Raw genomic sequence first — 27490 nt, 5'->3', positions numbered from 1 at the left:
ACCTGAGCTTCACCACTTGAATGACTGCCTTACTTCCAAATCTATATCAAGTCTTAACAGGGCAAAGTAATAATCATAATTATAGTAGTGTCCTCACCCCATAAACAATGGCAAAAATCTGTTAAGGTGTGAACCGTAACCTAAGCAGCGTGACCAAAAGCTTCCCCAGTTGAATGTCTACCTGTCACAGACACAGGAGGCCACCAGGAGCCCATTACAAGGCTTCGGGTGGAGGGCCACGCTTCTCCCCTAAGCAACTTAAGTTTCAGCTTCACCAGTTGAACGCCTGTCTGTCCCCAAAACTGGAGGACCCGCAAACCCTGCTAGGAGCCCATTATAAGGCTCAGGGAAGAGGGGACTTTATCACAGTCGGCAGGATTCAAAGCCGTTTTAAGTTTCAGCTTCACCGGTTGAATGTCTACCTGTCCCCAAAACTATTTCAAAGACGCAGGGAGAGAGGAAGTGGGGAGCAATGCCCGCAAAACTGGACGCTCCTGCATTGCAGGGCGGGTTGGACTAGATGACCCGCAGGGTCCCTTCCAACTCCACGATTTCTATGACCTTTGCGGGGAATTTGCGCTTTTTCTCGCTTTTCCTTTTCGCTTTCTTTTCCTCTCGAAGGAGACCCACTCACAGGAAACTACCATCCTGCAGGAATTCGGCACTTTCTGCCCTTATAAGGCTATTTCCACTGGCGGCCAATCAGCGCGCGGGAGGCGGCGCTGGGCTGGCCCCCAAAAAGTTGGCCGAGGGCGGGCGGAGGCGCGCGGAGCGAGTTCCCTTGCTTTTGGAGCGTGTGGCGAGCGCGCCTGCCCCGCCAGACAGCGCCCTGCCCCGGTACAGGATGAGCAACAACCAGTTCAACAAGGGACCCAGCTACGGCTTGTCGGCCGAAGTCAAGAACCGGGTAAGGGGTCCCGACGCGCGCCCCCTCGCCAAATGCGCCCCTCGCCAAATGCGTAAACGCGCCCTGGGCGCACGGAGGGGCCGCTTTGGAGAGGCGCTGCCGCGAGCGCTCTGGGTTTATTCCACCGACGGATTGCATTTATTGAAGGCAGTCTAGAAGCCACTTCCCGTCCCCCCCCACAAGGATCTCAATGTGGGTCTTTGCCTCCCCCCTGAGTCCCCCAGCGCCGATTCAATCCCCACAACAACCTCGCGAGGTAGGCCGCTTTGGAGACGCGGCGCCGCGAGCGCATCGGGTTCATTCGACCGACGGGTTGCCTTTACTGAACGCAGGCTAGAGCCCTCTTCCCGCCCCCCCCCCAAGGATCTCAAGGTGGCGCATGTGGGTCTCTCTCTCTCCCCCTCCCCGCTCCCCCAGCGGTGATTCAATCCCCACAACAACCTCGCGAGGTAGGACGCTTTGGAGAGGTGGAGCCGCCAGCGCTTCGGGTTTATTCGACCGACGGGTTGCCTTTGTTGAACGCAGGCTAGACCCCACTTCCCGTCCCCCCCCCACAAGGATCTCAGTGTGGGTCTTTGCCTCCCCCCCCAGCGCCGATTCAATCCCCACAACAACCTCGCGAGGTAGGCCGCTTTGGAGAGGTGGCGCCGCGAGCGCATCGGGTTTATTCGGCCGACGGGTTGCCTTTATTGAACGCAGTCTAGCGCCCACTCCCCCCCCCCAAACATACGCATCTGGGACTCAAGGTGGCGTATGTGGGTCTCTCTCTCTCCCCCCCCCCGCTCCCCCAGCGCCGATTCAATCCCCACAACAACCGCGCGAGGTAGGCCGCTTTGGAGAGGCGGCGCCGCGAGCGCATCGGGTTTATCCGACGGGCGGTTTGCGTTTATTGAAGGCAGTCTAGAGCCACCACGCCCCCCACCCCGTCTCAAGGTGGCGTATGTCGGTCTCTGCCCCCCCCCCCCCCAGCGCTGATTCAATCCCCAACACAACCTTGCGAGGTAGGCGGCTTTGGAGAGGCGGCGCCGGGAGCGCTCCTGATTTATTCGACCCACAAATTGCATTCATTTAATGCAGTCCAGAGCCCATCCCCCCCCGCCACCCACAAGGGACTCAAGGTGGCGTATGTGGGTCTTCGCCCCACCCCCACCCCGCAGCACTGATTCAATCCCACACCAACCCTGCGAGCTAGGCAGCTCTGAAAACGCGGCTTTCTCCATGAGCGTTCTGGATTTATTTAATTTATTTATTACACACACACAGAGGATTTATGTTAGGGGGGCAGGCTTTATGTTGTGCGGGGAGGCAGAACCTCAGTTAAATATTTTTATTGAGGGGGGGGCACAGCTATGCCCATGTGCACATAGACATATCCGCATTTTTCTTCCAAAGGGGCAACGTTTATGGATCATTTAATCCCAGCGACAACCCCGTGAGGTGGAGTGCATTTTATTTTTATTTCATTTTTTTTAAAAAAAAATATCTTTATTAATTTAAAATGAATACATTTATTAAAAAAAGACAAACAAGTAAACAAACATAGTCAAACAAACAAGTAGCAGAAGACTCAAACAAACCACCACACTATAAGATACAGCAAGATTAATATAACTATCATCTTATATACTCCTGCTACTGAAAGCAATTCTAAAACTTATAGAGAAGAAAATTAAAAATGACTTCTAATTAATCTCACAGTGCTTTTATCTGTCCATCCACAGTTACATTTTTCTTATATAGTTTCTTTTTACCTCCCTACGAACTTATATTTATACAAGTACTCTTTAAAGAATATTTAGAAAACTATGATATAAAAGGAAACATCTTGGCAGAATTAGACCGATCCTTGTAATTTTTATTTATTTCATACACACCAAAATGTATATCCCATTTATTCAAATATTTATAGCCTTCACTCTTCATTAAAAAATACAAAAAGGTTGTACAAGAAAGTTGCAGTGACTTTTCTGCCCCCCCCCCAAAAAAGCTCATTGGGGAAAAATTAATTAATTTCCCAGGCCTGTCTGGGAGTATCACAAGTTTTTGACAGATGCCTGAAAGTGAAAGCAGGGATGGCTCCTGTTGAAGGTTTACACTCCCAGAATTGAATCTCACATGCCTCATTCCCCCTTGCAGCCAACATTGTGGTTGTAGAGTGTCAGGAGCCCTGGATTCGAATCTCTCCACTCCAGACGCAGATCTCGCTTATTTTGACCAGCCGCTAGGGCTCAGTCCCAGGGCTGCTGTGAGGATCAAAACTGCGAAGAACTGTGTAGGCCAAGTTTGAGGTCTTTGAAGGAAAGGCGTTCAAAAAGGACAAGCAAATAATCAAAAAAAGCCCCCCAAGGTGCTAGTCCCTTGTGAAATTGACCTGCAACTGGCCCTTCGCTTTTGTGATGGTCTCCTTTTGCTTACTGGTAACTGGGCCTTTCAGTGAAATAGGATGGCTTCTCAGCTTTTGGCCTTGTAGCTGCAGAGTCTTTGAGACTGGAGCCGAGAATCCCCGGTTTAAATTATTTGACTTGATTTCGATTATTCGATTTCTGTGTTGTTGTTGTTGTTTAGTTGTGCCCGCCTCTTCGTGACCCCCTGGACCAGAGCACGCCAGGCCCTCCTGTCTTCCACTGCCTCCCACAGTTTGGTCAGACTCATGCTGGTAGCTTCGAGAACACTGTCCCACCATCTCGTCCTCTGTCGTCCCCTTCTCCTTGTGCCCTCCATCTTTCCCAACATCAGGGTCTTTTCCAGGGAGTCTTCTCTTCTGCTGAGGTGGCCAAAGTCTTGGAGCCTCATCTTCAGGATCTGTCCTTCCAGTGAGCACTCAGGGCTGATTTCCTTCCGAATGGAGAGGTTGGATCTTCTTGCAGTCCATGGGACTCTCCAGAGTCTCCTCCAGCACCACGATTCAAAAGCATCCATTCTTCGACCATCAGCCTTCTTGATGGTCCAGCTCTCACTTCCATACATCACTACTGGGAAAACCAGAGCTTGAACTATACGGACCTTTGTTGGCATTTGATTTCTGTACTGTTTGATATATTTGGAAACATCTCTAAGCAGTGTACAAAAACCAAGGCAACAGCAGACAGTTTAACAAAGTTACAGGTAGGTCGCCGTGTTGGTCTGCCGTAGTCGAAACAAAATTAAAAAAATTCCTTCCAGTAGCTCCTTAGAGGCCAACTAAGTTTGTTATCGCTCATACCAATAACAAGCTTAAACAAAATGTGACAAAAATACAGAGCTACTGATAAAAAGGTTACATTAATACAAGGTTGCTAATACATAAAAATCTGTAGCAGTTCCTTTTGCTTTTGACATACAGTATGCAACCTAAAGCGTATGTAACCCGAGGTACCACTGTACCTTCCTTCTCAGCCTTTGTTTTTCACAAATCCAAATCTTTAAAACTATTGCAGCAACCCAATCAGATTGCTCCAAAATTTTTAATATCTTTTTTAACGCGGTTATTTGAAAGCATCTCTGAACTGCTTTGATATTTGCAAAACAATAGCTGGGATGCAAAAAATAGATCATTTTTTAAAAAAACAACAACAACAAATAAACCAGCTGTGGTCTAAACCACGGAGACTCTTGGGCTTGCAGGTCGGCGATTCGAATCCCCGCGACGGGGTGAGCTCCTGTTACTCGGTCCCTGCTCCTGCCAACCTAGCAGTTCGAAAGCACCTCAAAGTGCAAGTAGATAAATAGGTACCGCTCCGGCGGGAAGGGAAACGGCATTTCCGTGTGCTCTGGTTTCCAGCACGGTGCCTCGTTGCGCCAGAAGGAGGTTAAGGGGTGATATGATAGCCATGTTCAAATATATAAAAGGATGTCACATAGAGGAGGGAGAAAGGTTGTTTTCTGCTGCTCCAGAGAAGCGGACACGGAGCAATGGATCCAAACTACAAGAAAGAAGATTCCACCCAAACATTAGGAAGAACTTCCTGACAGTAAGAGCTGTTCGACAGTGGAATTTGCTGCCAAGGAGTGTGGTGGAGTCTCCTTCTTTGGAGGTCTTTAAGCAGAGGCTTGACAACCATATGTCAGGAGTGCTCTGATGGTGTTTCCTGCTTGGCAGGGGGTTGGACTCGATGGCCCTTCTGGTCTCTTCCAGCTCTATGATTCTATGATTCTATGATTCTAGTCCTGCTGGCCACATGACCCGGAATGCTGTCTTTGGACAAACGCCAGCTCCCTCGGCCTGAAGGCGAGATGAGCACCGCAACACCATAGTCGCCTTTGACTGGACTTAACTGTCCAGGAGTCCTTTACCTTTTTACTTCCGCTCCATCACTTTGTCTCCTCCTCTTTTCAGAGCCGTCCAAGTTGGTGGCTGGAATAAACTCCTTGGGTTTATTTCTGACTTGATGCGTTGTCTTCCTCTTCGCCGGAACCTCTTGTCCGGCGCTCAAAATCCCCAAGGCGTGTTTTGCTACTGACACGACTGCGGGGCGATTTCTGGGTGCTTGGTTGGCGACTGAAGTTTCCCATCAAGCCAGCTGACTCGCTGCAGTCCTCACCGTTGTTACATGACCATTCGGTCCGGTCGTGGCCGACTCTGGGGTTGCGGCGCTCATCTCGCTTTACTGGCCGAGGGAGCCGGCATACAGCTTCCGGGTCATGTGGCCAGCAGGACTAAGCCGCTTCTGGCGAACCAGAGCAGCGCACGGAAACGCCGTTTACCTTCCCGCCGGAGCGGTACCTATTTATCTACTTGCACTTTGACGTGCTTTCGAACTGCTAGGTGGGCAGGAGCAGGGACCGAGCAACGGGAGCTCACCCCGTCATTGCGGGGATTCGAACCGCCGATCTTCTGATCGGCAAGTCCTAGGCTCTGTGGTTTAACCCACAGCGCCACCCGGGCAAGTTTAGCTGGTGTTAAATACCACCTGTACATCATTTTCATAACATTTTCTTCAAGTGCATTGCATGCAGTAAAATTAATGCCTTCCTTCCACAACCTTCCCCAGGATTCTAACTGAATACAGTGGTACCTCCGGTTAAGTACTTAATTCGTTCCAGAGGTCTGTTCTTAACCTGAAACTGTTCTTAACCTGAAGCACCACTTTAGCTAATGGGGCCTGCCGCTGCGCGATTTCTGTTCTCATCCTGAAGCAAAGTTCTTAACCTGAAGCACTATTTCTGGGTTAGCAGAGTCTGTAACCTGAAGCGTATGTAACCCGAGCTACCACTGTACTATCTCCAAAATCTTCAGCACATTGTATCACCGGGGTGCAAGGTTTTAGGGGGGGCTGTGGCAGCGGCGTCGAGGGCACTGCCAACTTCTGAAACCTCTTGACCTTCTTCCCATTGCCTGCCTCTCTTCTTCCTTGCTGCCACCGCATGTGTGCTCTCTCTTGGGCACAGAGGGCAAACGATCCCCAGGAGATTAAGGGGGGAAGGAAGGGCACAGACAACTCAAAACTCCCAGGACGACCCTTACCTGTCCTGGTGGCAAAGACAAATGGCCAAGGGTCTGGAAACAAGCCCTACAGGGCAGCGTTAGACGTCCCCCCAGGTGTGTTTTGCTACCGGCACAGGTCCAATTGGAGATTTCTGGGTACCAGGTTGGTGGCCGATAATAATACAGTGGTACCTCGGGTTAGGTACTTAATTCGTTCCGGAGGTCCGTTCTTAACCTGAAAACTGTTCTTAACCTGAAGCACCACTTTAGCTAATTGGGCCTCCTGCTGCCGCCGCACCGCCATTTCTGTTCTCATCCTGAAGCAAAGTTCTTAATCCGAGGTACTATTTCTGGGTTAGCGGAGTCTGTAACCTGAAGCGTATGTAACCTGAAGTGTCTGTAACCCGAGGTACCACTGTAATAATAAATTTTACAGTGGTACCTCGGGTTAAGTACTTAATTGGTTCCAGAGGTCTGTTCTTAACCTGAAACTGTTCTTAACCTGAAGCACCACCTTAGCTAATGGGGCCTCCTGCTGCTACCGTGCCACCGGAGCATGATTTCTGTTCTCATCCTGAAGCAAAGTTCTTAATCCGAGGTACTATTTCTGGGTTAGCGGAGTCTGTAACCTGAAGCATATGTAACCTGAAGCGTATGTAACCCGAGGTACCACTGTATTATTATCTCCGCCAAGCCAGTCGACTCACACACAAGTCCTCCATCGTCTCAGCAAGGAAAGTTAAGAGCAAGGCGGAGGGAGCAGAGGCGTTTGGCTGTAGTTCGAAACGGAATTCGCAAACGGTTTAAAAAACCTCTGCCCCAGTCCTTAGTTAATGCCATTTACGTTTCTTCTGCATGTTTCTCCTCCTCCTCGCAGACTGGGACTAAGTGAATTGTTGTCGGAGCAAGCTAAAGTCGAGCTGAGATCACAGAATCGTATAATCTGTGGAAAGGGTTCCAAGGGTCATCCATCCCAACCCCAGGGTGAATAGGCATTCGAGGTGCCACATTCGGTGCCTGGCTTATACAGGTGAAACTCAAAAAATTAGAATATCGTGGGAAAGTTCATTGATTTCAGGAATTCAACTTGAATGGTAAAACTAATAGATGAGATCGACTCGTGACATGCAAAGCGCAATGTGCTTCTGCTTCTCAGAGGTCCAATCTTGCTCGATTAGCAATCCTTGTTTTGCTGATTTCCTTGAATATTCTAAATTTCTGAGATGGTTAATTTGGGGTTTTCACCAGTTATAAGCCATGATCATCACAATTATCACAAATCAAGGCTTGACATATCTCGCTTTGCATGTCACGAGTCTGTCTCATATATTAGTTTCACCTTTTACGTTGAATTACTGAAATCAAGGAACTTTCCCACACTATTCTAATTTTTCGAGTTTCACCTGTATATCTGTGTTTCTGACACCGCTCTGACCCCTTTTAACTATCAAATCTTGCAAATCCTAGAGCTGCGCTCGGTTCCTCGGTTTCCTCCCGCCCACTCCCAGTTGCTTCAGTCTGGTGTTGTTCTGGCTGCGTCCCAGAAACTCTGCCATTCCTGGGAACCAATTTTTGTTTTCGTTCTGGAGTCTCGTCAGAGCCATCCGATCGTGCTGAGACTTGGAAAAGTCTAGAAGGAATTCCCGTTTTTCCACCCACTGCGATTCCACCATAGGGCAGCGAGCGTGTGTTGATTTAATCCCTGCGTTCTGGGTGCAAATTGCAGGTCGCCCTGTTAACCAAAAAAGCTCGAGAGAAAGCTGGTTAATGCAGCAGCAAACCCGCGCTTTTAACCCGTGTGAAAAGTTATGCAGACTATCTAACTCCTCAGCCCAAGGAGGCCTCCAAAATCACCAAGTCTTTTAATTTTTTGAGAAGACGAGGCGTAAAAGGAAAATGGACGAGGAGGGCGGAGGAAGTAAACAAACTCAGATTCGAGTCTTCAGTGAAGTAAGCTGCTGTAATGAGCAGCTGGGGTGGAGGGATTGAAGGAGATGAAATGTCAGACGTTGCGGATCTCTCACCTAGCACTAGGTAAAGGTAAAGGGACCCCTGACCATTAGGCCCAGTCGTGACCGACTCTGGGGTTGCTGCGCTCATCTCGCTTTACTGGCCGAGGGAGCCGGCGTACAGCTTCTGGGTCATGTGGCCAGCAGGACTAAGCCGCTTCTGGCGAACCAGAGCAGCGCACGGAAACGCCGTTTACCTTCCCGCCGGAGCGGTACCTATTTATCTACTTGCGCTGGTGTGCTTTCGAACTGCTAGGTTGGCAGGAGCAGGGACCGAGCAACGGGAGCTCACCCCGTCATTGCGGGGATTCGAACCGCCAACCTTCTGATCAGCAAGTCCTAGGCTCTGTGGTTTAACCCACAGCGCCACCTGCACCTGCCCAAAATTACGAATAGATCTAGATATTGCAGACAGGTTGCAGTTTATTTATCTTTTTCAGCGGGATTTTAGCAGCTATCTGGATGGAGACTGGCCTTTGAGAACATTGCCTGTTGCGAAAGTATTTTTTTCAAATCAAGGACAAGGCCAAATCTGGAAAGAGGCAATCTATTGAAAAGGCTGGAGGGGAGTTTCCACGCTCCGGCAATTTTGGTCTTCTCCCAAACTGTGGTTTTGTGCGTGTAAGCAAATCTGAATCATTGCCATCCAAGTGTATCTTGTTCCACTTCCTCATGAGTCGCTCATCTAGTAGCGCGGAGACATTGGAACAGCAATAGACAGGGGCTGGTGACTTGTGTCTGACACAGGCATTCGCTGAGTTCCTGGGAAAGGCGAGATTTGAACCCGGAACCTCTGGACCTAGCGGCTGGTTTGGGTCCTGACTTTTCCCACCGGGGTCGCTATTTATTTTTATTTTGTGCCGCTCGTGGGAATTGCTCCCCCAACTTTATTTCAGCCAGTGCTTTTTTTTTTCTTTAAAAAAAATGTTTAGGGGCTACTCTCATTTTGACTTGAGAAAATCACCAACCCCCTGCAAAACAATGAGAGCGCACATCTGAAAGGAACTCTTCTCTTTTTCTCAGACCAAGAATCGGAGCCTCTGGCTTCCTCGTGGCAGCTCTTGCGACCCCTGCCTGCCCTTTTCTGTCTGTTCCCCCTCTGTTTTTTTTTTTTTTTTAAATAATTATTATTTTCAGTAGATAAACATAGTAAAAAAGAATTAACCGTAATAAAAACGGCGAATAAAACAGAAAAAATATAAAAAGAAAAAAGATACATACAACATATTACCACTTAATTAATTAAAATTAAGTTCCATCCATCTTCTTAAACATAGTACTTGACTTCCTCAAATCTCTTCCATCTGAATTTCTTAGTAGTTATATGTAGCAGTTTCCAATATCAGTATTTCAAAAAACCATATCACAGTCCTAATCATATTACATCACTCTCCTTATCGTACATTTTCTTATTTATAGATTGAATCCCAGTTTAACCCTAGGCCTGATTGTTTCTTTCAAGTGGTTACATATCTTTAATATTACAGTATTTATTCAAAAGAGATTTGGGCTCCATGATCACTGCAGATGGTGACAGCAGTCACAAACTTAACAGATGCCTGCTCCTTGGGAGAAAGGCGATGACAAACCTAGACAGCATCTTAAAAAGCAGAGACATCTCCTTGCCAACAAAGGTCCGTATAGTTAAAGCCATGGTTTTCCCAGTAGTGATGTATGGAAGTGAGAGCTGGACCACAAAGAAGGCTGATCGCCGAAGAATGGATGCTTTTGAACTATGGTACTGGAGGAGACTCTTGAGAGTCCCATGGACTGCAAGAAGATCCAACCTCTCCATTCGGAAGGAAATCAGCCCTGAGTGCTCACTGGAAGGACAGATCCTGAAGCTGAGGCTCCAAGACTTTGGCCACCTCATGAGAAGAGAAGACTCCCTGGAAAAGACCCTGATGTTGGGAAAGATGGAGGGCGCAAGGAGAAGGGGACGACAGAGGACGAGATGGTTGGACAGTGTTCTCGAAGAGACCAGCATGAGTTTGACCAAACTGTGGGAGGGAGGCAGTGGAAAACAGGAGTGCCTGGCGTGCTCTGGTCCAGCGGGTCACGAAGAGGCGGACACGACGAAACGACTAAACAACAACATTTATTCAAATAGTCTTTAAATTTCTTCCAGTCTTCTTGATGTTCCTCTTCTTTCTGGTGGCGGATTCTCCCAGCCAGCTCTATAAAGTCCATCACCTTCATCTGCCATTCTTCAGTTGTTGGTAGTTCTTGTGTTTTCCATTTTTTGGCATACTGTCTGTTCCCCCTCTGGCTTGGGTGTGGTATGTGGCTGACGAGGAGGAGAATCGCTGAGCCATTGGGCAGCGAGAGTCTCCTTTCAAAATGTGCTGATGGGTCAGGAACAGGGTGCCCTTTCGTTGCAAGCCAACCCGGTTTGCAAGTGGCGGGGGCAATGCGTCTCGTGCTTGATGGCGCCGCGTAACTGACCCCTAAGCGTTCCCCGAGGACCTGGGCGGCTCGGGTAATACGGGCATCAGCTAAGGAACTGGAGAGACTTGCCAAAGGGCACACAACTCAAGTCTGCGTCAAAGCCAAGAGCTTTTTTCACTTGGCACCTTTGTTTTCGTGAGGGTTTAGCTCAGTTGGCAGAGACTCTTAAACTCAGGCTCCTGCGTTCCCCCTCTTTTCTTTTTCCTTCTGTACTGGAACTCCTATTTGGGGACTTCCCTGGCTTTTTTCTGGCCCGCGTAGGACCAGTCTGGATAGTTGGCCTTGGTGAAGATTTGACGTTTTCTTTTTTAATATAATTTTTTTAGGTTTTCCATATTTTATTACATTTCAGTATCAAAAAATAACTTAAGACAGTGCTTAAATAAAGCATCAACTCCTTCCTTCCCTCTAAGTTCCGGAATGGATTAAGTTCGTAAACAAAGTAAGGGACCCCTGACCGTTAGGTCCGTTCGTGGACGACTCTGGGGTTGCGGCGCTCATCTCGCTTTACTGGCCGAGAGAGGCGGCGTACAGCTTCCGGGTCATATGGCCAGCAGGACTAAGCCGCTTCTGGCGAACCAGAGCAGCGCACGGAAACGCCGTTTACCTTCCCGCCAGAGCGGTACCTATTTATCTACTTGCACTTCCTGCTTTCGAACTGCTAGGTGGGCAGGAGCAGGGACCGAGCAACGGGAGCTCACCCCGTCATTGCGGGGATTCGAACCGCCGACCTTCTGATCGGCAAGTCCTAGGCTCTGTGGTTTAACCCACAGCGCCACCCGCGTCCCTATAGCTTGTTTAGCTTATACGTAAATCTGGCGCTGCCCAAATCTCGTCTTCTGAGCGCCTCTACAGACACCCTGAAAGTTGGCACAGATGCCAGATGTGTTTGTAAGATGTGCCAGGTTATATAACAAGACAGATTCTGTCTCGTGCCAGGGCTGCAGGGATATGGACCTCTGTGGCTGGATCAGGCGTGTTTTTGCCCATAGCGGCGGGTCTTATTTTTTGCCCAAATAGCAAAGTTTCAAATTTTATTGAGGCCGAGAAACGACCCCGAAAGGAACAAGGAAGGGTGCAACTTCTTAGCCAAGAAGGTCTGGCCACACACCTCTCCTTGTTTCTTGCTCATTCAGCAGGAAGTTGAGACATGCCGCTAGCTTGTGGCATCAGGCTTGCCCTGTTCGTCCAGGTTATTATGGGATTTCTTCATTCTCTCCGGGTTTTTTCTTTTCTTTTCTTCTTTTGTAACTGGCAAGCACATTGGGGTGAGAAAGGCTTTTGATGACGCAAGCGCCCAAACTCATAATTGTCCAGGGGAAGGGCTGGAGCTTGGTGCTATAGAGCGTGCCGGTCCTGAGTTCGAATCTCAAAGCATCCCCTTGAGTCTGCAATCCTGGGGAGCTGCTGTTGCCAGCCAGCGTAGCCAGAGATTCTCAATCTTTCCCAGTCGACGGCTCCCTTGACTTAACTTCCTTTTCTCCTGTAGCTCCCCTGTGAGAAAATGGGGAAAAACTTAAGTTGCTTCGTCGCTGAGCTGTTTTGCGCTTTCGTTTTCTTTTCCCAGGCTTACAATTTAAGTAGCAGAACTTTGAAAAGGGTTTTAAATACAGTGGTACCTCGGGTTACAGATGCTTCAGGTTACAGACTCCGCTAACCCAGAAATAGTGCTTCAGGTTAAGAACTTCGCTTCAGGATGAGAACAGAAATCGTGCTCCGGTGGCAGCAGGAGGCCCCATTAGCTAAAGTGGTGCTTCAGGTTAAGAACAGTCTCAGGTTAAGAACGGACCTCCGGAACGAATTAAGTACTTAACCCGAGGTACCACTGTAGATAGATAGATAGATAGATAGATAGATAGATAGATAGAATGGTTCATAGCCCTGCTAAATGTTGCTTTTGTAAGTTGGGGAAAATGGAAGCAAGTTTAAATAATAATACAGTCAAACCTTGTTTTGTGGACGGGATCCGTTCTGGAGGCCTGTCCGCAAGCGGGAAATGGACGCACGTCCCAAAACATCTGGAGAACCATGATGGAGAAAAAGGAGATACAGTGGTACCTCGCAAGACGAATGCCTCGCAAGACAAAAAACTCGCTAGACGAAAGGGTTTTTTGTTTTTTGAGCTGCTTCGCAAGACGATTTTCCCTATGGGCTTGCTTCGCAAGACGGAAACGTCTTGCAAGTTTGTTTCCTTTTTCTTAACACCGTTAATACAGTTGCGACTTGACTTCGAGGAGCAACTCATAGAGCGCGGTGTGGTAGCCTTTTTTGAGGTTTTTAAAGACTTTGGTGATTTTTGAAGCTTTTCCAAAACTTTCCCGACACCGTGCTTCGCAAGACGAAAAAAAGCGCAAGACGACAAAACTCGCGGAACGAATTAATTTTGTCTTGCGAGGCACCACTGTAGATAAATGCAAGGAATAAGCTCTTTCTGGTTCCCTGCTTAAGAAAGATGGAGTGGCCAGACAGATGGAAACAGATGCCCAGAGATCTCCACACGGTGGCAACTGGACCCGCACCAGTTTAAAAATACAAGTCATGACCGGAATGTTCACTGAAATCGGACGGCGAGAAATATTTGAACATTTGTTGTTGTTGTTTAGTCATTTAGTCATGTCCGCCTCTTCGTGACCCCCTGGACCAGAGCACGCCAGGCACTCCTGTCTTCCACTGCCTCCCGCAGTTTGGTCAAACTCATGCTGGTAGCTTCGAGAACACTGTCCCACCATCTCGTCCTCTGTCGTCCCCTTCTCTTTGTGCCCTCCATCTTTCCCAGCATCAGCGTCTTTTCCAGGGAGTCTTCTTTTCTCATGAGGTGGCCAAAGTCTTGGAGCCTCAGCTTCAGGATCTGTCCTTCCAGTGAGCACTCAGGGCTGATTTCCTTCAGAATGGAGAGGTTGGATCTTCTTGCAGTCCATGGGACTCTCAAGAATCTCCTCCAGAACCAGAATTCAAAAGCATCCATTCTTCGGCGATCAGCCTTCTTTATGGTCCAGCTCTCACTTCCATACATCACTACTGGGAAAACCATAGCTTGAACTATACAGACCTTTGTTGGCAAGGTGATGTCTCTACTTTTTAAGATGCTGTCTAGGTTTGTCATTGCTTTTCACCTCCGTACATAATTGTAATTTTGTGGGTTTCCAATGCCGGTTGCACGTTCGGATATTTCTCGCTGTCTGATTTCTGTGACCATTCACCAAACTTTTCCGGTCGCACCTTGTACGTGACTTGATTTCTAACACCATTGGCCAGCCCTTAGGGAGTGCGCTTTGTGGGATTTTGAACCTGTTTCTCTTCTCTTTCCCCCTCCAGCTTGCGCTGAAATACGACCCTCAGAAGGAAGCAGAATTAAGGACATGGATAGAAAGCATCACCGGAAGAGACATTGGCCCCGATTTTCAGAAGGGGCTGAAAGACGGTGTTGCACTTTGCGAGTGAGTAGCCACGTGTGTTTCATGCGTGGTATATATTTTTTAAAATTTCATTTTATAACGGATGCAGGTGAGCCAAGGGACCCAGGTGGCGCTGTGGGTTAAACCACAGAGCCTAGGGCTTGCCGATCAGAAGGTCGGCGGTTCGAATCCCCATGACGGGGTGAGCTCCCATTGCTCGGTCCCTGCTCCTGCCAACCTAGCAGTTCGAAAGCACGTCAAAGTGCAAGTAGATCAATAGGTACCGCTCCGGCGGGAAGGTAAACGGCGTTTCCGTGCGCTGCTCTGGTTCGCCAGAAGCGGCTTAGTCCTGCTGGCCACATGACCCGGAAGCTGTACGCCGCCTCCCTCGGCCAATAAGGCGAGATGAGCGCCGCAACCCCAGAGTCGGCCACGACTGGACCTAATGGTCAGGGGTCCCTTTATCTTTACCTAAGATTGTCTTCCATGAACACGGTCTTAACGGGTAGGTAGCCGTGTTGGTCTGCCGTAGTCAAAACAAAATAAAGAAATTCCTTCCAGTAGCACCTTAGAAACCAACTAAGTTTGTTATTGGTATAAGCTTTCGTGTGCATGCACACTTCTTCAGATACGGTCTTAACCGTGAGTCCGTAAGTGAATGGGGAGGCCAATTCTGGATCCACACGTCTTTCCACAGTGGGGACATTGGTTCCCAGACGGCAGTTGATCCCGGTGAGGGTTTGCCAAGTGTGCCTTCCTCTTAGCACGTTTCTCCCTCTTGTCCTGAGTTCGAGTGTCTTCAAAGCCCATGATGCCTTTGGTCAAGGCTGTTCTCCAACTGGAGCGCTCGCAGGCCAGTGTTTCCCAGTGGTCGGTGTTTATACTACATTTTTAATGATTTGCCTTGTCTTTGAACCTCTTTTGTTGACCACCAGCATTACGCTTTCCATTTTTAAGTTCGGAATAGAGGAGTTGCTTTGGAAGACGATAATCGGGCGTCCGAACAACATGACCGGTCCAACGATGTTGACGTTGGAGAATCATCGCTTAAATACACCAGCTCACTCGCTGGCATATTTGTAATGATAGGAAGAATGGTTGAAAAACCGTTCTTTAGTTAATTGGGAAAAATCCTGCTCCTGCCCAACATGGCATTGAAACCTTTCATGTGTGTGTGTTTCTGTTCTCTCTCCCCAGGCTAATGAACAAACTTCAGCCGGGTTCGATAAGGAAAATTAATCGCTCAGGCCTCAATTGGCACCAGGTATGTTCGATACGAATTTGATACGATTAAGGGATTTTATTCTTTTTTAGGGAGGTGGCTTCAGGAATGCCTTTAAGGCTGACCTGTGTTCTGGGGGCAAGGGAAGCGTACAGTGGTCCCTTGGTTCTCAAACTGAATCCGTTCCGGAAATTCTGTTCCAAAACCAAAGCGTTCCAAAACCAAGGCGTGCTGCTTTCCCATAGAAAGCAAGGCAAAACAGATTAATCCATTCCAGGCTTTTAAAAACAACCCCTCAAACAGCAATTTAACATGAATTTTACTATCTAATATGACCATTGATCGTTAAAATGCATAAATCAATGTAAGGTAAAGGTAAAGGGACCCCTGACCATTAGGTCCAGTCGGGGCCGACTCTGGGGTTGCAGAAGATTTGAACCGCCGACCTTCTGATCGGTAAGTCCTAGGCTCTGTGGTTTAACCCTCAGCACCACCCGCGTCCCATAAATCAATGTACTGTACTATAAAATAATTAAGACAGTATTGTAGATGACAAAAGTAAAAACTATTTTTTTTCCTTACCCACACTGATGATAGTCATTGTTTGCATGGGGACTTTTATCCATTTCCGCAGTCACACAATCAATCAATCAGTAGCTGAACTGGGTTCCACACAGTCACAAAAGCAAATGAACTGAAAAAGCCACAAAAACGCAAAATAAAGAGCAAACACAAAAGTGCCAAACTTAATCCGTTCCGGAAGTCCGTTTGACTTCCGAAATGTTCGGAAACCGAGGCGCGGCTTCTGATTGGCTCAGGCACCCCAGAAACAATAGCCAACAGCTGCATCGGGCGTTCGGCTTCTGAAAAATGTTCGAAAACCGGAACACTCACTTCCAGGTTTTCGGCGTTTGGGAAACAAGGCATTTGGTAACCAAGGCATTTTAGAACCAAGGCATTTGGGAACCAAGGCATTTGGGAACCAAGGCATTTGAGAACCAAGGCATTTGAGAACCAAGCCATTTGGGAACCAAGGCATTTGGGAACCAAGGCATTTGGGAACCAAGGCATTTGAGAATCAAGGCATTTGGGAACCAAGGCATTTGGGAACCAAGGCATTTGGGAACCAATGCATTTGAGAACCAAGGCATTTGAGAACCAAGGCGCTTGAGAACCAAGGTACCACTGTTTTTACAATCTGCCAACCTCCACCTTGGTACTTATATTGGGGGTGAGCTCTGCCCCTTCCGGAAAAGGACCGATAATACCCAACGGGAACCCCAGACGATTTAGAAGGAATCCCCTAATTTTGTGAGAAGGGGCATATAGGGGTCGCCAGCCTTGACCCGGCTGCCCTTTCCTTCGGCAGCTTGAGAACCTCTCCAACTTCATCAAAGCCATGATGAGCTACGGCCTGAAGCCCGTTGACGTCTTCGAAGCCAACGACCTGTTTGAGAACGGGAACATGACGCAGGTCCAGGTGTCGCTGTTGGCGCTGGCGGGCATGGTGAGTCAAGCTTGCGCAACCGGGCGCCTTCTAGGGGCTGATCGACAGTGCCCAGTGCCCCATGGCCTCTCTGGGGAGGCTGATTGGTTGGGCTGTGCCAGGGTGGGGGTGGCTGATTGGCTGTGCCACAGAATGGGGTGGCTGATTGGCTGGGCTGCACCGGGGGGTGGGTGGCTGATTGGCTGTGTTGCAGAATAGGGTGGCTGATTGGCTGTGCCACAGAATGGGGAGGCTGATTGGCTGGGCTGTGCCAGAGTGGTGGCGGCTGATTGGTTGTGCCACACAAAGGGGTGGCTGATTGGCTGGGCTGTGCCAGAGTGGTGGCGGCTGATTGGTTGTGCCACACAAAGGGGTGGCTGATTGGCTGTGTTGCAGAATAGGGTGGCTGATTGGTTGCATCACACAATGGGGTGGTTGATTGGTTGGGCTGCGCCAGGGTGGTAGTGGCTGATTGGCTGGGCTGCACTGTCGGGATGGCTGATTGGCTGGGCTGTGCCAGGGTGGTGGCAGCTGATTGGCTGCACCACACTGGGGTGGCTGATTGACTGGTCTGCACCAGCATGGTAGTGGCTGATGAAAATGTTAACTCTTTCCGTACAGTCTTATTTATTTGGTCCAGGGCTTTCTTCCAAAACTTAGTGAGTAAAGAACCCTGTAAGAAATTTAATTCCTAGCCTATGGTGTTTTTAAAATATAAATTCCTTAATATTCAGTTTGGTAGCTCCAGGCTTGTCCTGAATAATTCTTTGCAAGGATGTGGCAAGAGGCGGCCGGCAATACACCCAAAGAGCTACCGTATTTTTCACTCTATAAGACGCACCAGACCACAATATTCTGAATCTCAGAAACCAGAACAGCAAGAGGGATCGCTGCGCAGCGAAAGCAGCAATCCCTCTTGCTGTTCTGGCTTCTGGGATAGCTGCGCAGCCTGCATTCGCTCCATAAGACGCACACACATTTCCCCTTACTTTTTAGGTGGGAAAAAGTGAGTCTTATAGAGCCAAAAATATGGTATGTTAAGTAAATGTGGAAGACTCTTCCTGTAGGAAGAGTCCCCCCCTCTGTTTGCAGAGTCTATTCCTCATGGGCCATGAGGACTAGAGACTTGCGGAGACGCAATCAAAATCTGCAGAAGTTTTAAGCCAGTTTTGAGACTGACCGGGAGAGGTTTGCTTTAAGGTGCTTCTACTCCCCCTCCCAGGCCAAGACGAAGGGGATTGACAGCGGAGTCGACATTGGTGTGAAATATTCCGAGAAGCAGGAGCGGTGCTTTGACGACGCGAAGCTGAAAGCCGGACAGTGTGTCATCGGTTTGCAGGTAGGTGATGCTGTTGCCGCCAGAGCCCAGCAATTACCTGGAGGTTTCCTCCTAAGCGAGCCAGCAATAAATCACACTGACCGAGCTGGAGTTCAACTCTTTACAGTGGTACCTCGGGTTAAGTACTTAATTCATTCTGGAGGTCCGTTCCTAACCTGAAACTGTTTTTAACCTGAAGCACCACTTTAGCTAATGGGGCTTCCTGCCACCACCGCACAATTTCTCTTCTCATCCTGAAGCAAAGTTCTTAACCCGAGGTAATATTTCTGGGTTAGCGGAGCCTGTAACCTGAAGCGTCTGTAACCCGAGGTACCACTGTATTAGCAAGAACACGGATTTGCACAGACTTGGTGGACTGTCAGGTCTAATGAACATCAGCTCATCCCTGGGAAGTCTGGCCTCATGGATAATAAAAAAGGTAAAGGGACCCCTGACCATTGGGTCCAGTCGTGGCTGACTCGGGTTGCGGCGCTCATCTTGCTTTATTGGCCGAGGGAGCCGGCGTACAGCTTCCGGGTCATGTGGCCAGCAGGACTAAGCCGCTTCTGGCGAACCAGAGCAGCGCACGGAAACGCCGTTTACCTTCCCGCCGGAGCGGTACCTATTTATCTACTTGCACTTTGATGTGCTTTCGAACTGCTAGGTTGGCAGGAGCATGGGACTCTCAAGAGTCTCCTCCATAGCTTTGACTATACGGACCTTTGTTGGCAAGGTGGTGTCTCTGCTTTTAGCCGTAGTAACTCCCAAACCTCTCCGGTTTCAGATGGGCACCAACAAATGCGCCAGCCAGTCTGGGATGACCGCCTACGGAACCCGGAGACACCTCTACGACCCCAAAAACCAGATCCTACCTCCGATGGACCATTCCACCATCAGCCTCCAAATGGGAACAAACAAATGTGCTAGTCAGGTAAGGACAGTTGCCGCATAATTGTGCCAATTCCACGTTGGTAAGAACTCTGATCTTTGGAACTCCCTGCCAATTGATATCAGGCGGGTGACTTTTGCTGTATTCTTTGCTAAAAATTTTTAATAATTATTGTCCAGTCAAGACTACCTGGGTGTTTAAAAAGTGGGTGCGGGTTTTATTTTTTTGCCAGTTAAATTTTTTTTATTGCTTTCCAAAATATTTTAACCAATTGACATCAGATTGAATACGCATTTAAAAGTTGACTTCCCCTGCTTTGATGTTTCACCATCCAGCCCTTATTTGCTGCTCGATATTACATAGATTTCCAAATTACATTTTTTAAAAATGTATCTCGGTTTTCGAGTGTCTTGGAAGCCAAATTTTTCGGTTTTCGAACCCTGAAAACCCGGAAGTAATTGCATCCATTTTCCAACCCGTGACAGCCTAACTGTGCAGGAACCTGTCTATAAAATTGCTCTAAGCTGATTAATTGTTTAAGCTCATCGAAGGTTCTAACTTTACTCGCTTCCACCCACCTGTCCAGAGCTTTATTCGGTTCCCCAGTTGGGCATAAATCTCTGCCGGTTTTCTTCTAATATCATGGAAGGGCTTTTGGCTCCGTTCTGCAGTCAAGACCAGAGCACACTTTAGCTCTCTCTTTAAATGTGAAGTAATCGGAGGTTTCATCCTCTCTGAGATCTGAGTCTATTTCGCTCAAAATTCCACATATCTGTGGGCAAAAGTACAGCACCCAGTTCTGCTCAGAAATGTTTAAATCTTTAGAAGTCTGTTCAAAACTAAATAGGAATGCCTGCACATCATCACCTTTTATATACTTCGGAAACCTCTTTTTTATTATTTTTTTGATATAACTTTTCCATATTTCATTACATTTCCATATCAAAAATCAAAAAATCCATAACTAAGCATTGCTTAAATAAAGCATCGACCTCCTTCCCTCCCTCTTAACAGACTTCCACACAACTTTACCAATTTCTTCACATTCCTATATCCACTTTTTTACCTTATAAATCAATCTTACTTCGGAAGCCTCTTAATATTAGCGGAGGTAAAATCTTTGCTGGTCCAGCAAAACCAACTTTTTCGTCACGCAAGGTGTTCGAGAACCAAGGTACAACGGTAGTTAAGTTTTTTACCTCTACCTTCATTGCTGTGGCTAGTGGCTGATGTAAATAAATAGTCTTCTGTTTCCGCTATCGCCCTTAACACTCTTTAACGGTGTCGTGCATACGAGCTCAAATTCTTCCTCTTTTCTTTTTAATACTTCCCTCCCCGATCAGGTGGGGATAATCCACTTAGCCCACAAAGGTGAAACAAACTTAGTCCATGCTTAGGTGTTCTACATGTAAGGTAAAGGTAAAGGGACCCCTGACCATTAGGTCCAGTCGTGTCCGACTCGGGTTGTGGCGCTCATCTCGCTTTATTGGCCAAGGGAGCCGGCGTACAGCTTCCGGGTCATGTGGCCAGCAGGACTGAGCCGCTTCTGGCGAACCAGAGCAGCGCACGGAAACGCCGTTTACCTTCCCGCTGGAGAGGTACCTATTGATCTACTTGCACTTTGACGTGCTTTCGAACTGCTAGGTTGGCAGGAGCAGGGACAGAGTAACGGGAGCTCACCCTGTTGCGGGGATTCGAACCGCCGACCTTCTGATCGGCAAGGCCTAGGCTCTGTGGTTTAACCCACAGCGCCACCTGCGTCTACATGTAAACATTAGTCCAAATTCACAAAAAAGAACTATAATCAATTTCAGTAGTTAGACCTCCTCCTGCTTCCACTATCACCCACTCTAACACTTAACGAATATGAGCTCAAATTCTTCCTCTTTTCTTTTTTAATATTTCCCTCCCCGATTAGGTGGGGATGACGGCTCCAGGAACGAGGCGGCACATCTACGATTCGAAGCTGGGGACGGACAAATGTGACGACAGCTCCATGTCTCTGCAGATGGGCTACAACCAGGGGGCCAACCAAAGCGGGCAGGTTTTCGGCTTGGGGCGCCAAATCTACGACCCCAAGTACTGCCCCCAGGGCAATGCCGGCGAGGCGGCCAACGCGGCGCATAACGACGGGAATTCGGCGGAATATTACTACTACCAGGAAGGAGAGGAGCAATGAGCCTGGGGAATTGGGGGGGTGGGTCCCCCTCCGATTTCCCCCTCCCCGGCAAATCACCATTGTACAGTTCCTGCCTCTTAATTGCCACAGATACTGCAATCTTTCCATATTTGCGACTTTAAAAAGAATGAGAATCTTTTCTCCGCGTAGCAGAGATGAAAACAGGCTCCCTCAACTTCGGCCCTCCAGATGTTTTGGGACTACAACTCCCATCATCCTTAGCTAGCAGGACCAGTGGTGAGGGATGATGGGAATTGTAATCTCAAAACATCTGGAGGGCCAAGGTTGCAGAAGCCTGGAATAAAACAAAGGTCTTCTTCCGTTTGTTCTTTTTTTAAGAAAGTGAGTCTATGTGGGCCCAGATCTAAGGCTTTGTTTACACCACCAACCCGCCAGATCTCTTGAAATCTCGAGATTCTGGATTTAATACGCCACCAGGGTGCAGAGATGTCCAAGCGGTCGGCCGCGATCGACAGGCAGATCCCAGGGAGATCTGGGTTGATTGCGGGATCGTGACCGATCACTGTATGGGAAATGCTGTGGAATTAAGGTCTCCGTCCCCCAACCCCAGCCCTCTCTGTCGCTACGGCGCGTCCTGCGGGCGGTCGTTTGGCGTCTGCTACTGACGACTGGCAATAGAGTGGATGCTCGGGTTGCGAACGTGATCCGTGCAGGATGGACATTCACAACCCGTAGCGTTCGCAACCTGCGGGTTGCTATTCGGCGCTTCTGCGCATGCGCAAAGCACAATTTTGTGCTTCTGTGCAACCGCTGAAACCCGGAAGCAACCCGTTCCGGTACTTCCGGGTTTTGGCGGTCCGCAACCCGAAAAAGCACAACCTGAAGCGTCTGTAATCCAAGGTATGACTGTAGTTTCCTGTAGTTGCATAGCTGTCAACCGTCCCTTATTTGGCGGGAAACTCCCTTATCCCAGCACCGTGTCCCGCTGTTGTCCCATATGGATGCTGTCCCTTAAATTTCCCGGGTTTCATGCTCGCCCGGCTCGGGAGGGAAGCAGCGGATCGGGGTCCTCCGCCGTGAGAGAGAGCGCACGCTGGCGCCGTTGTCCTGGCGCAAGGAGTTCCATCGGCCCTTCCCTGCCCAAGAGACTCTCGCCCGTGCCACCCGCGAGCTCGGAGGCGGCAGCGGTGGCGGCGGCTGAGGAGGCGGCCTGAGGGAGGAGGAAGAGGAGGGGATGGGGAGGGACGCAGAAGGGCGGTGCTTCAGCGGCCGCCGTGGCGCTGCAACCGCCTCATGCCGGATTGACAGCATCTGTCAATCCTACCAATGTATGTACCATATTTTTCGCTCTGTAAGATGCACCAGACCACAAGACGCACCTAGTTTTTGGAGTTTCCTTCTCCAGAAGAAAAAAAATATTCTGACTCTCAGAAGCCAGAACAGCAAGAGGGATAGCTGCGCAGCCTGCATTCGGTCCATAAGACGCGCACACATTTCCCCTTACTTTTTAGGAGGGAAAAAGTCAGTCTTATAGAGCAAAAAATACGGTAACTCTTTACAACGGCAAAATCCCTTATTTGGGCTGCTGATCCCTTATTTTTGAGGCTGCTGGTCCCTTATTTTCAAATCTGTAAGTTGACAGCTATGGATGGACGGTGGATGTACAGTGGTACCTCGGGTTACATACGCTTCAGGTTACAGACTCCGCTAACCCAGAAATAGTGCTTCGGGTTAAGAACTTTGCTTCAGGATGAGAACAGAAATTGCACACCAGCGGTGTGGCGGCAGCAGGAGGCCCCATTAGCTAAAGTGGTGCTTCGGGTTATGAACAGTTTCAGGTTAAGAACAGACCTCCGGAACGAATTAAGTACTTAACCCAAGGTACCACTGTATATATAAAGGGACAAGCTTTTTTTATACTGGGAGTAGATCGCAGACTCATGAGAGTTAGACGCTCCTGCAATAGGGGTTGTTGCCATCCGACATTAGCCATTTGGTGAGTCGACCTGTTGAAACCCTGGCCGATTGATTTTCCAGTGGGTTTACTTGGAGCGAAATGCACTCCGATGGCATTAACAACAACAACAATAATTTATTATTTATACCCTGCTCATCTGGCTGGGCTTCCCCAGCCACTCTGGGCGGCTTCCAACCAAATATTAAAATGCAGTAATGCATCAAACGTTAAAAGCTTCCCTAAACAGGGCTGCCTTCAGATGTCTCCTAAAAGTCAGATAGTTGCTTATTTCCTTGACATCTGATGGGAGGGCGTTCCACAGGGCTGGTGCCACCACCGAGAAGGCCCTCTGCCTGGTTCCCTGTAACTTGGCTTCTCGCAGGGAGGGAACCGCCAGAAGGCCCTCGGGAGATGGACCCTGGTGTCCGGGCTGGACGGTGGGGGTGGAGACGCTCCTTCAGGTCTACTGGGCCGCTTAGGGCTTTCAAGGTCAGCACCAACACTTTGAATTGTGCTCAGAAACGTTCTGTTACAGATGCTTTAGCTGAGATTCCTGCATTTCAGAGGGTTGGACTAGATGAACGCTGGGGGTCCCTTTCCAACTTTATGATTCCACAAGGCTCTGGAGAGCCAGAGATAAATTGGGCTGGGCAGGCAAAATAAGCCTGATGTCGTGCAATCGCTTTCCTGAACTGGCGAGGAATCCTGCGTTGTCCGGAGATCACAATGTTCACAACCATATGGTCTAGAAAACTTTGCCAATCCTGTGTTTTTTTGTAGCAATAAAACAGCGCAGTCTTCTGTGCTCACATGGAATGGTGGTGTACACATATAGCCTTTTGAACTGCCCCCACTTAAAAAAATAGTCATAATTATTCTGCAAGGTCAATTTTATTTTTGTTTCCTTGCTGTGGAACCCAAATTATGCAAAATTGACGGCCGTTCGCACGCATTTTATTGGTCTCTTTTCAGAACGGAGGTCCTTTGTTTTATTTTTATGTGCAAGGGATATTAATGTCGATTCAGGCATGTGTATAAGCGAGGGGCGAACCGGGAAAAGGAAGATTAACTGGAGGGAAGCGCCTAGAAACTCCACCGGCTTCAAGGACAATACCTGTTTTCTAAATACGTCCGTCACGAGGACCAGAAACTTAGATTATTATTTTTTTAAAATATGAAGCCTGTGGAATCTGCAGCAGATTTCACACCAAAACTTGGCTTGTGGAAGGTAAAAAAATTTACATTTTCTTAATCTACAGCACTTAATGCGGTTCAGTTCACCTTGGTGCCTTCGGTTTTGAAGTCAGGTTGAAAACTTTTTTTCTGCCGTTCAGTCGAAACGGCAGCCCTGCAAATTTCTTGATTCACATGTCGACGACGATACTTATCAAAAGCTCGTTTGCAAGCTCAAATTGTCACACGGAGGTCGAGATCCGGTTTTAATAATTTTAGGAAGATCTAGCTGCCGTCCCTGTCTTTGGGGATTTTTGATTGTGCCAGGATCGCTATCGCTGTAGCCTATTTGCGTAGTGCTTGGGGCAGCAGAGGTCTTATATTATGGGGTTGACAGTTGCCTAACCCAATGAGGTCTAGCCACTTGAAAAGGCTTTCAAAGATTGCAACTTCTCTTTCTCCCCCCCCCGTCTCTTCAGAGGCCTTAGGTGCCCATTTCTTGCTGCTACATAACTTTTTAAGAGACCAAGAATTCTTCCTTTCCTAAATAAAACCAAAACTCCTCTTTTTTAAAAAGAAAGAAATTGAAAAGAATTTTGTAAGCCTTTATATAATGCTTAAAGGATCTATTTTTGTTGTAGTGATGCTGAGGGACCAATATGTTGTTTTTTAAAAAATATGTCCGCACACCTTAAATCTTTTATAAGCATTCCATCAATAGCCTTAATTTCTATGTAGGTAATCTTATGATGATACGAGTCACTAAATTGTCTGTTTGCTAATGGATGTGAAAAAAGCCCACAGCCGAGGAACCCGTTAGATTTCCCAAACTTTCCCAAATTTGGGTCTCCAGCTCTCGTTGGACTACAACTCCCATCACCCTAAGTTTAGCTGGATCTGTGGTCATGGACGATGGGAATTGTAGTCTTAAAAAACCAAACCTAAGTTTGGGGAAAGTAGAAAGCTATAGTCCACTAAGATGTTTCCTACTAACTCATACTCTTGAGTAGACCTGTATATGAACGTCTCGTCGATTTCTGTGGGTCTGCTCTCAGTAGGACTTTGGGGGGATAGTTGCAGACTTCGGAGCTACACAGATCTCTAGAGGACTTACTCCAAAGACTTAATATCTGCAGAATCTGATCTGTGTCTCTTCAGAGACAAAGGCTGTTTCTGATTCCAGAAGTGAGGGGGAACACTAGCCGCCTATGAACAACTCATATCGCCCGTCCACAATCTCCTGCAATCAGTCTTTAAATAATAATAATTTTTATTTTTCTTTAAAAAGCATTTACTCAAGAAAAATCACCATTTTACCGTTCAAATCGGGGAAAACCAAATACAGTAAATGGACAAAAGTACAAAGATTCACAAAATGTTTTTAGGGGCATGCGTACTCCTGTGTACCCCCAGGGGGGGGGGGAAAGCGCTGATTTCAGCAATAATAATAAAACCAGCCATACAAATCAGAAATTTCTAACCCAGCGCAGATCAGCTGGGATGGAAATATTAGAAATAAGTTTGCGAGGCTTATTGGGGTCTTTTCCAACTCTGCCATTCTGCGTACCCCCCAGGAAAAAAAGACTGCCTGCAATTCTTATTTTGTCACAGAAGTCTCTTGGTTTGCGCTCGCTGCAATAGCAGGGGCGCTAGTCCTCAGGAACATGTTTTTAGCAAGGATGTTGGGGGTTCTTTTTGCTATAAAAAGCCCCTTATTCCAAGCATGGGGAATCTGATGCCCTGGATTCCCCATTCTTGACATTTGCCACATCGGCTGCTGGGAGTTCTAGTTCACGGCGCCAGGTTTCTGATGTATTTAAATTTGGGGTTGGCCTTTCCAGATGGTTTCTGGACTTGCAGATTCTCCCTTCCCTGCTTTTTAAACCTTGAGGCCAATGCCATTCTTGTGTGTGTCTTAATTTTTAAAAAAAGGCTTATCCACCCCCCCCCCCCCAAAATGTGGCTCTTTCTTCATTGCTAAACGTCTTCCCTTTTTTTAAACGGAAACTGGACAGTTTTCCTCCATAACTGTACGGATAAAAGCCGCCGCAAACTTTGGTTTCCTTGGTGGAGAGCGTTTTATCCTGTGAAACGGAAGAGGGACATAACTGGGACAAAAAAATAAATAAATGTGAAACTGCAATATTTGAATATAAGCAATAAAATGCTTCAAAAGCAGAACAAACCTTGGTGTGCGTGTTTTTTCCCAATTGTGTGCGTCTGTCAAAAGGGTGATGACATTGTGTGTTTTGATTATATTAGGGCAGGGCGATACCTGATAGACCATCCACTAAACATCTCGACACACGGAAGAGTCTTTACAGCGGCACCTTGGTTCTCAAACTTAATCCGTTCTGGAAATTCCGTTCCAAAACCAAAGCGTTCCAAAACCAAGGCACGTTTTCCCCTAGAAAGCAATGCAAAATGGATTAATCCGTTCCAGACTTTTAAAAACAACCCATAAAACAGCAATTGAACATGGATTTTACTATCTAACCAGACCATGGATCCATGAAATGAAAGCAATAAACAATGCACTGTGCTATAAAATAAATAAGACAGTATTGTAGATGATCAGCCACTAGCTGATATTGTAGATGCATCAGCCACTAGCTATAGCAATAAAATAAATACAGTGTGTGTGTGTGTGTGTGTGTGTGTGTGTGTGTGTGTGTATATATATATATATATATATATATATGACAGTGGTACCTCTGGTTGTGAACGGGATCCATTCCGGAGGCCTGTTCGCAACATGAAAAGAGCGCAACCTGAAGCGCCGTATCTGCGCAGGTGCGCAGCGCGCGATTTAGCACTTCTGTGTATGCGCGAGCGGCGAAACCCAGAAGTAACCCTTTCTGGTACTTCTGGGGCGCCACGGGACGTAAACGGAAAGAAGGTAAGATGAAGCAAACATAACATGAGGTATGACTATATATATATACACACACATACTGTGTGTGTGTGTTTGTATATATATAATACAAACACACAGTGTGTGTGTATACTCTGTGTGTGATTATATATATATATTGTATATACATACATATATATATATATACACACACATATTACACATATATTGTATATACATATATATATATAACACATATTACACATGATATATTACATTATCTATTAC

The 27490-nt window shown here is 47.7% G+C and overlaps 1 protein-coding gene and 1 long non-coding RNA gene across 2 annotated transcripts; one reads left to right on the top strand and one right to left on the bottom strand.

The window, feature by feature from the left end:
- Positions 1 to 746: 746 nt before the first annotated feature.
- CNN2 (calponin 2) lies at positions 747 to 22304 on the top strand. The gene is made up of 7 exons (XM_080989173.1): positions 747 to 907; positions 14084 to 14205; positions 15361 to 15427; positions 16755 to 16892; positions 18094 to 18210; positions 18974 to 19120; positions 20997 to 22304. Exons 1-7 carry the CDS (start codon positions 845 to 847, stop codon positions 21255 to 21257), a joined length of 915 nt encoding a protein of 304 aa, XP_080845299.1. The 5' UTR covers positions 747 to 844; the 3' UTR covers positions 21258 to 22304.
- Positions 21991 to 26844, bottom strand: LOC308467555. Its single transcript, XR_013981211.1, has 2 exons — positions 22781 to 26844; positions 21991 to 22565 (listed from the first exon to the last, which is right to left on the bottom strand). It is a non-coding gene; the product is annotated as an uncharacterized lncRNA (long non-coding RNA).
- Positions 26845 to 27490: the final 646 nt, after the last annotated feature.

This window comes from Podarcis pityusensis (genome assembly GCF_964106645.2).
Source record: "Podarcis pityusensis genome assembly, chromosome: 18".
In the NCBI taxonomy this organism is placed as follows: domain Eukaryota; kingdom Metazoa; phylum Chordata; class Lepidosauria; order Squamata; family Lacertidae; genus Podarcis; species Podarcis pityusensis.
Note: the sequence above shows the minus strand (reverse complement) of the source record. Positions and strands in the feature narration are given on the sequence as shown.

Bases quoted from the DNA above. Each gene is read 5' to 3' on its own strand.
- CNN2 (XM_080989173.1), top strand. From the start codon at position 845: ATGAGCAACAACCAGTTCAACAAGGGACCCAGCTACGGCTTGTCGGCC. The intron at 908-14,083 runs GTAAGGGGTCCC...TTCCCCCTCCAG, and splicing joins CGGCCGAAGTCAAGAACCGG to CTTGCGCTGAAATACGACCC. The intron at 18,211-18,973 runs GTAGGTGATGCT...CTCCGGTTTCAG, and splicing joins AGTGTGTCATCGGTTTGCAG to ATGGGCACCAACAAATGCGC.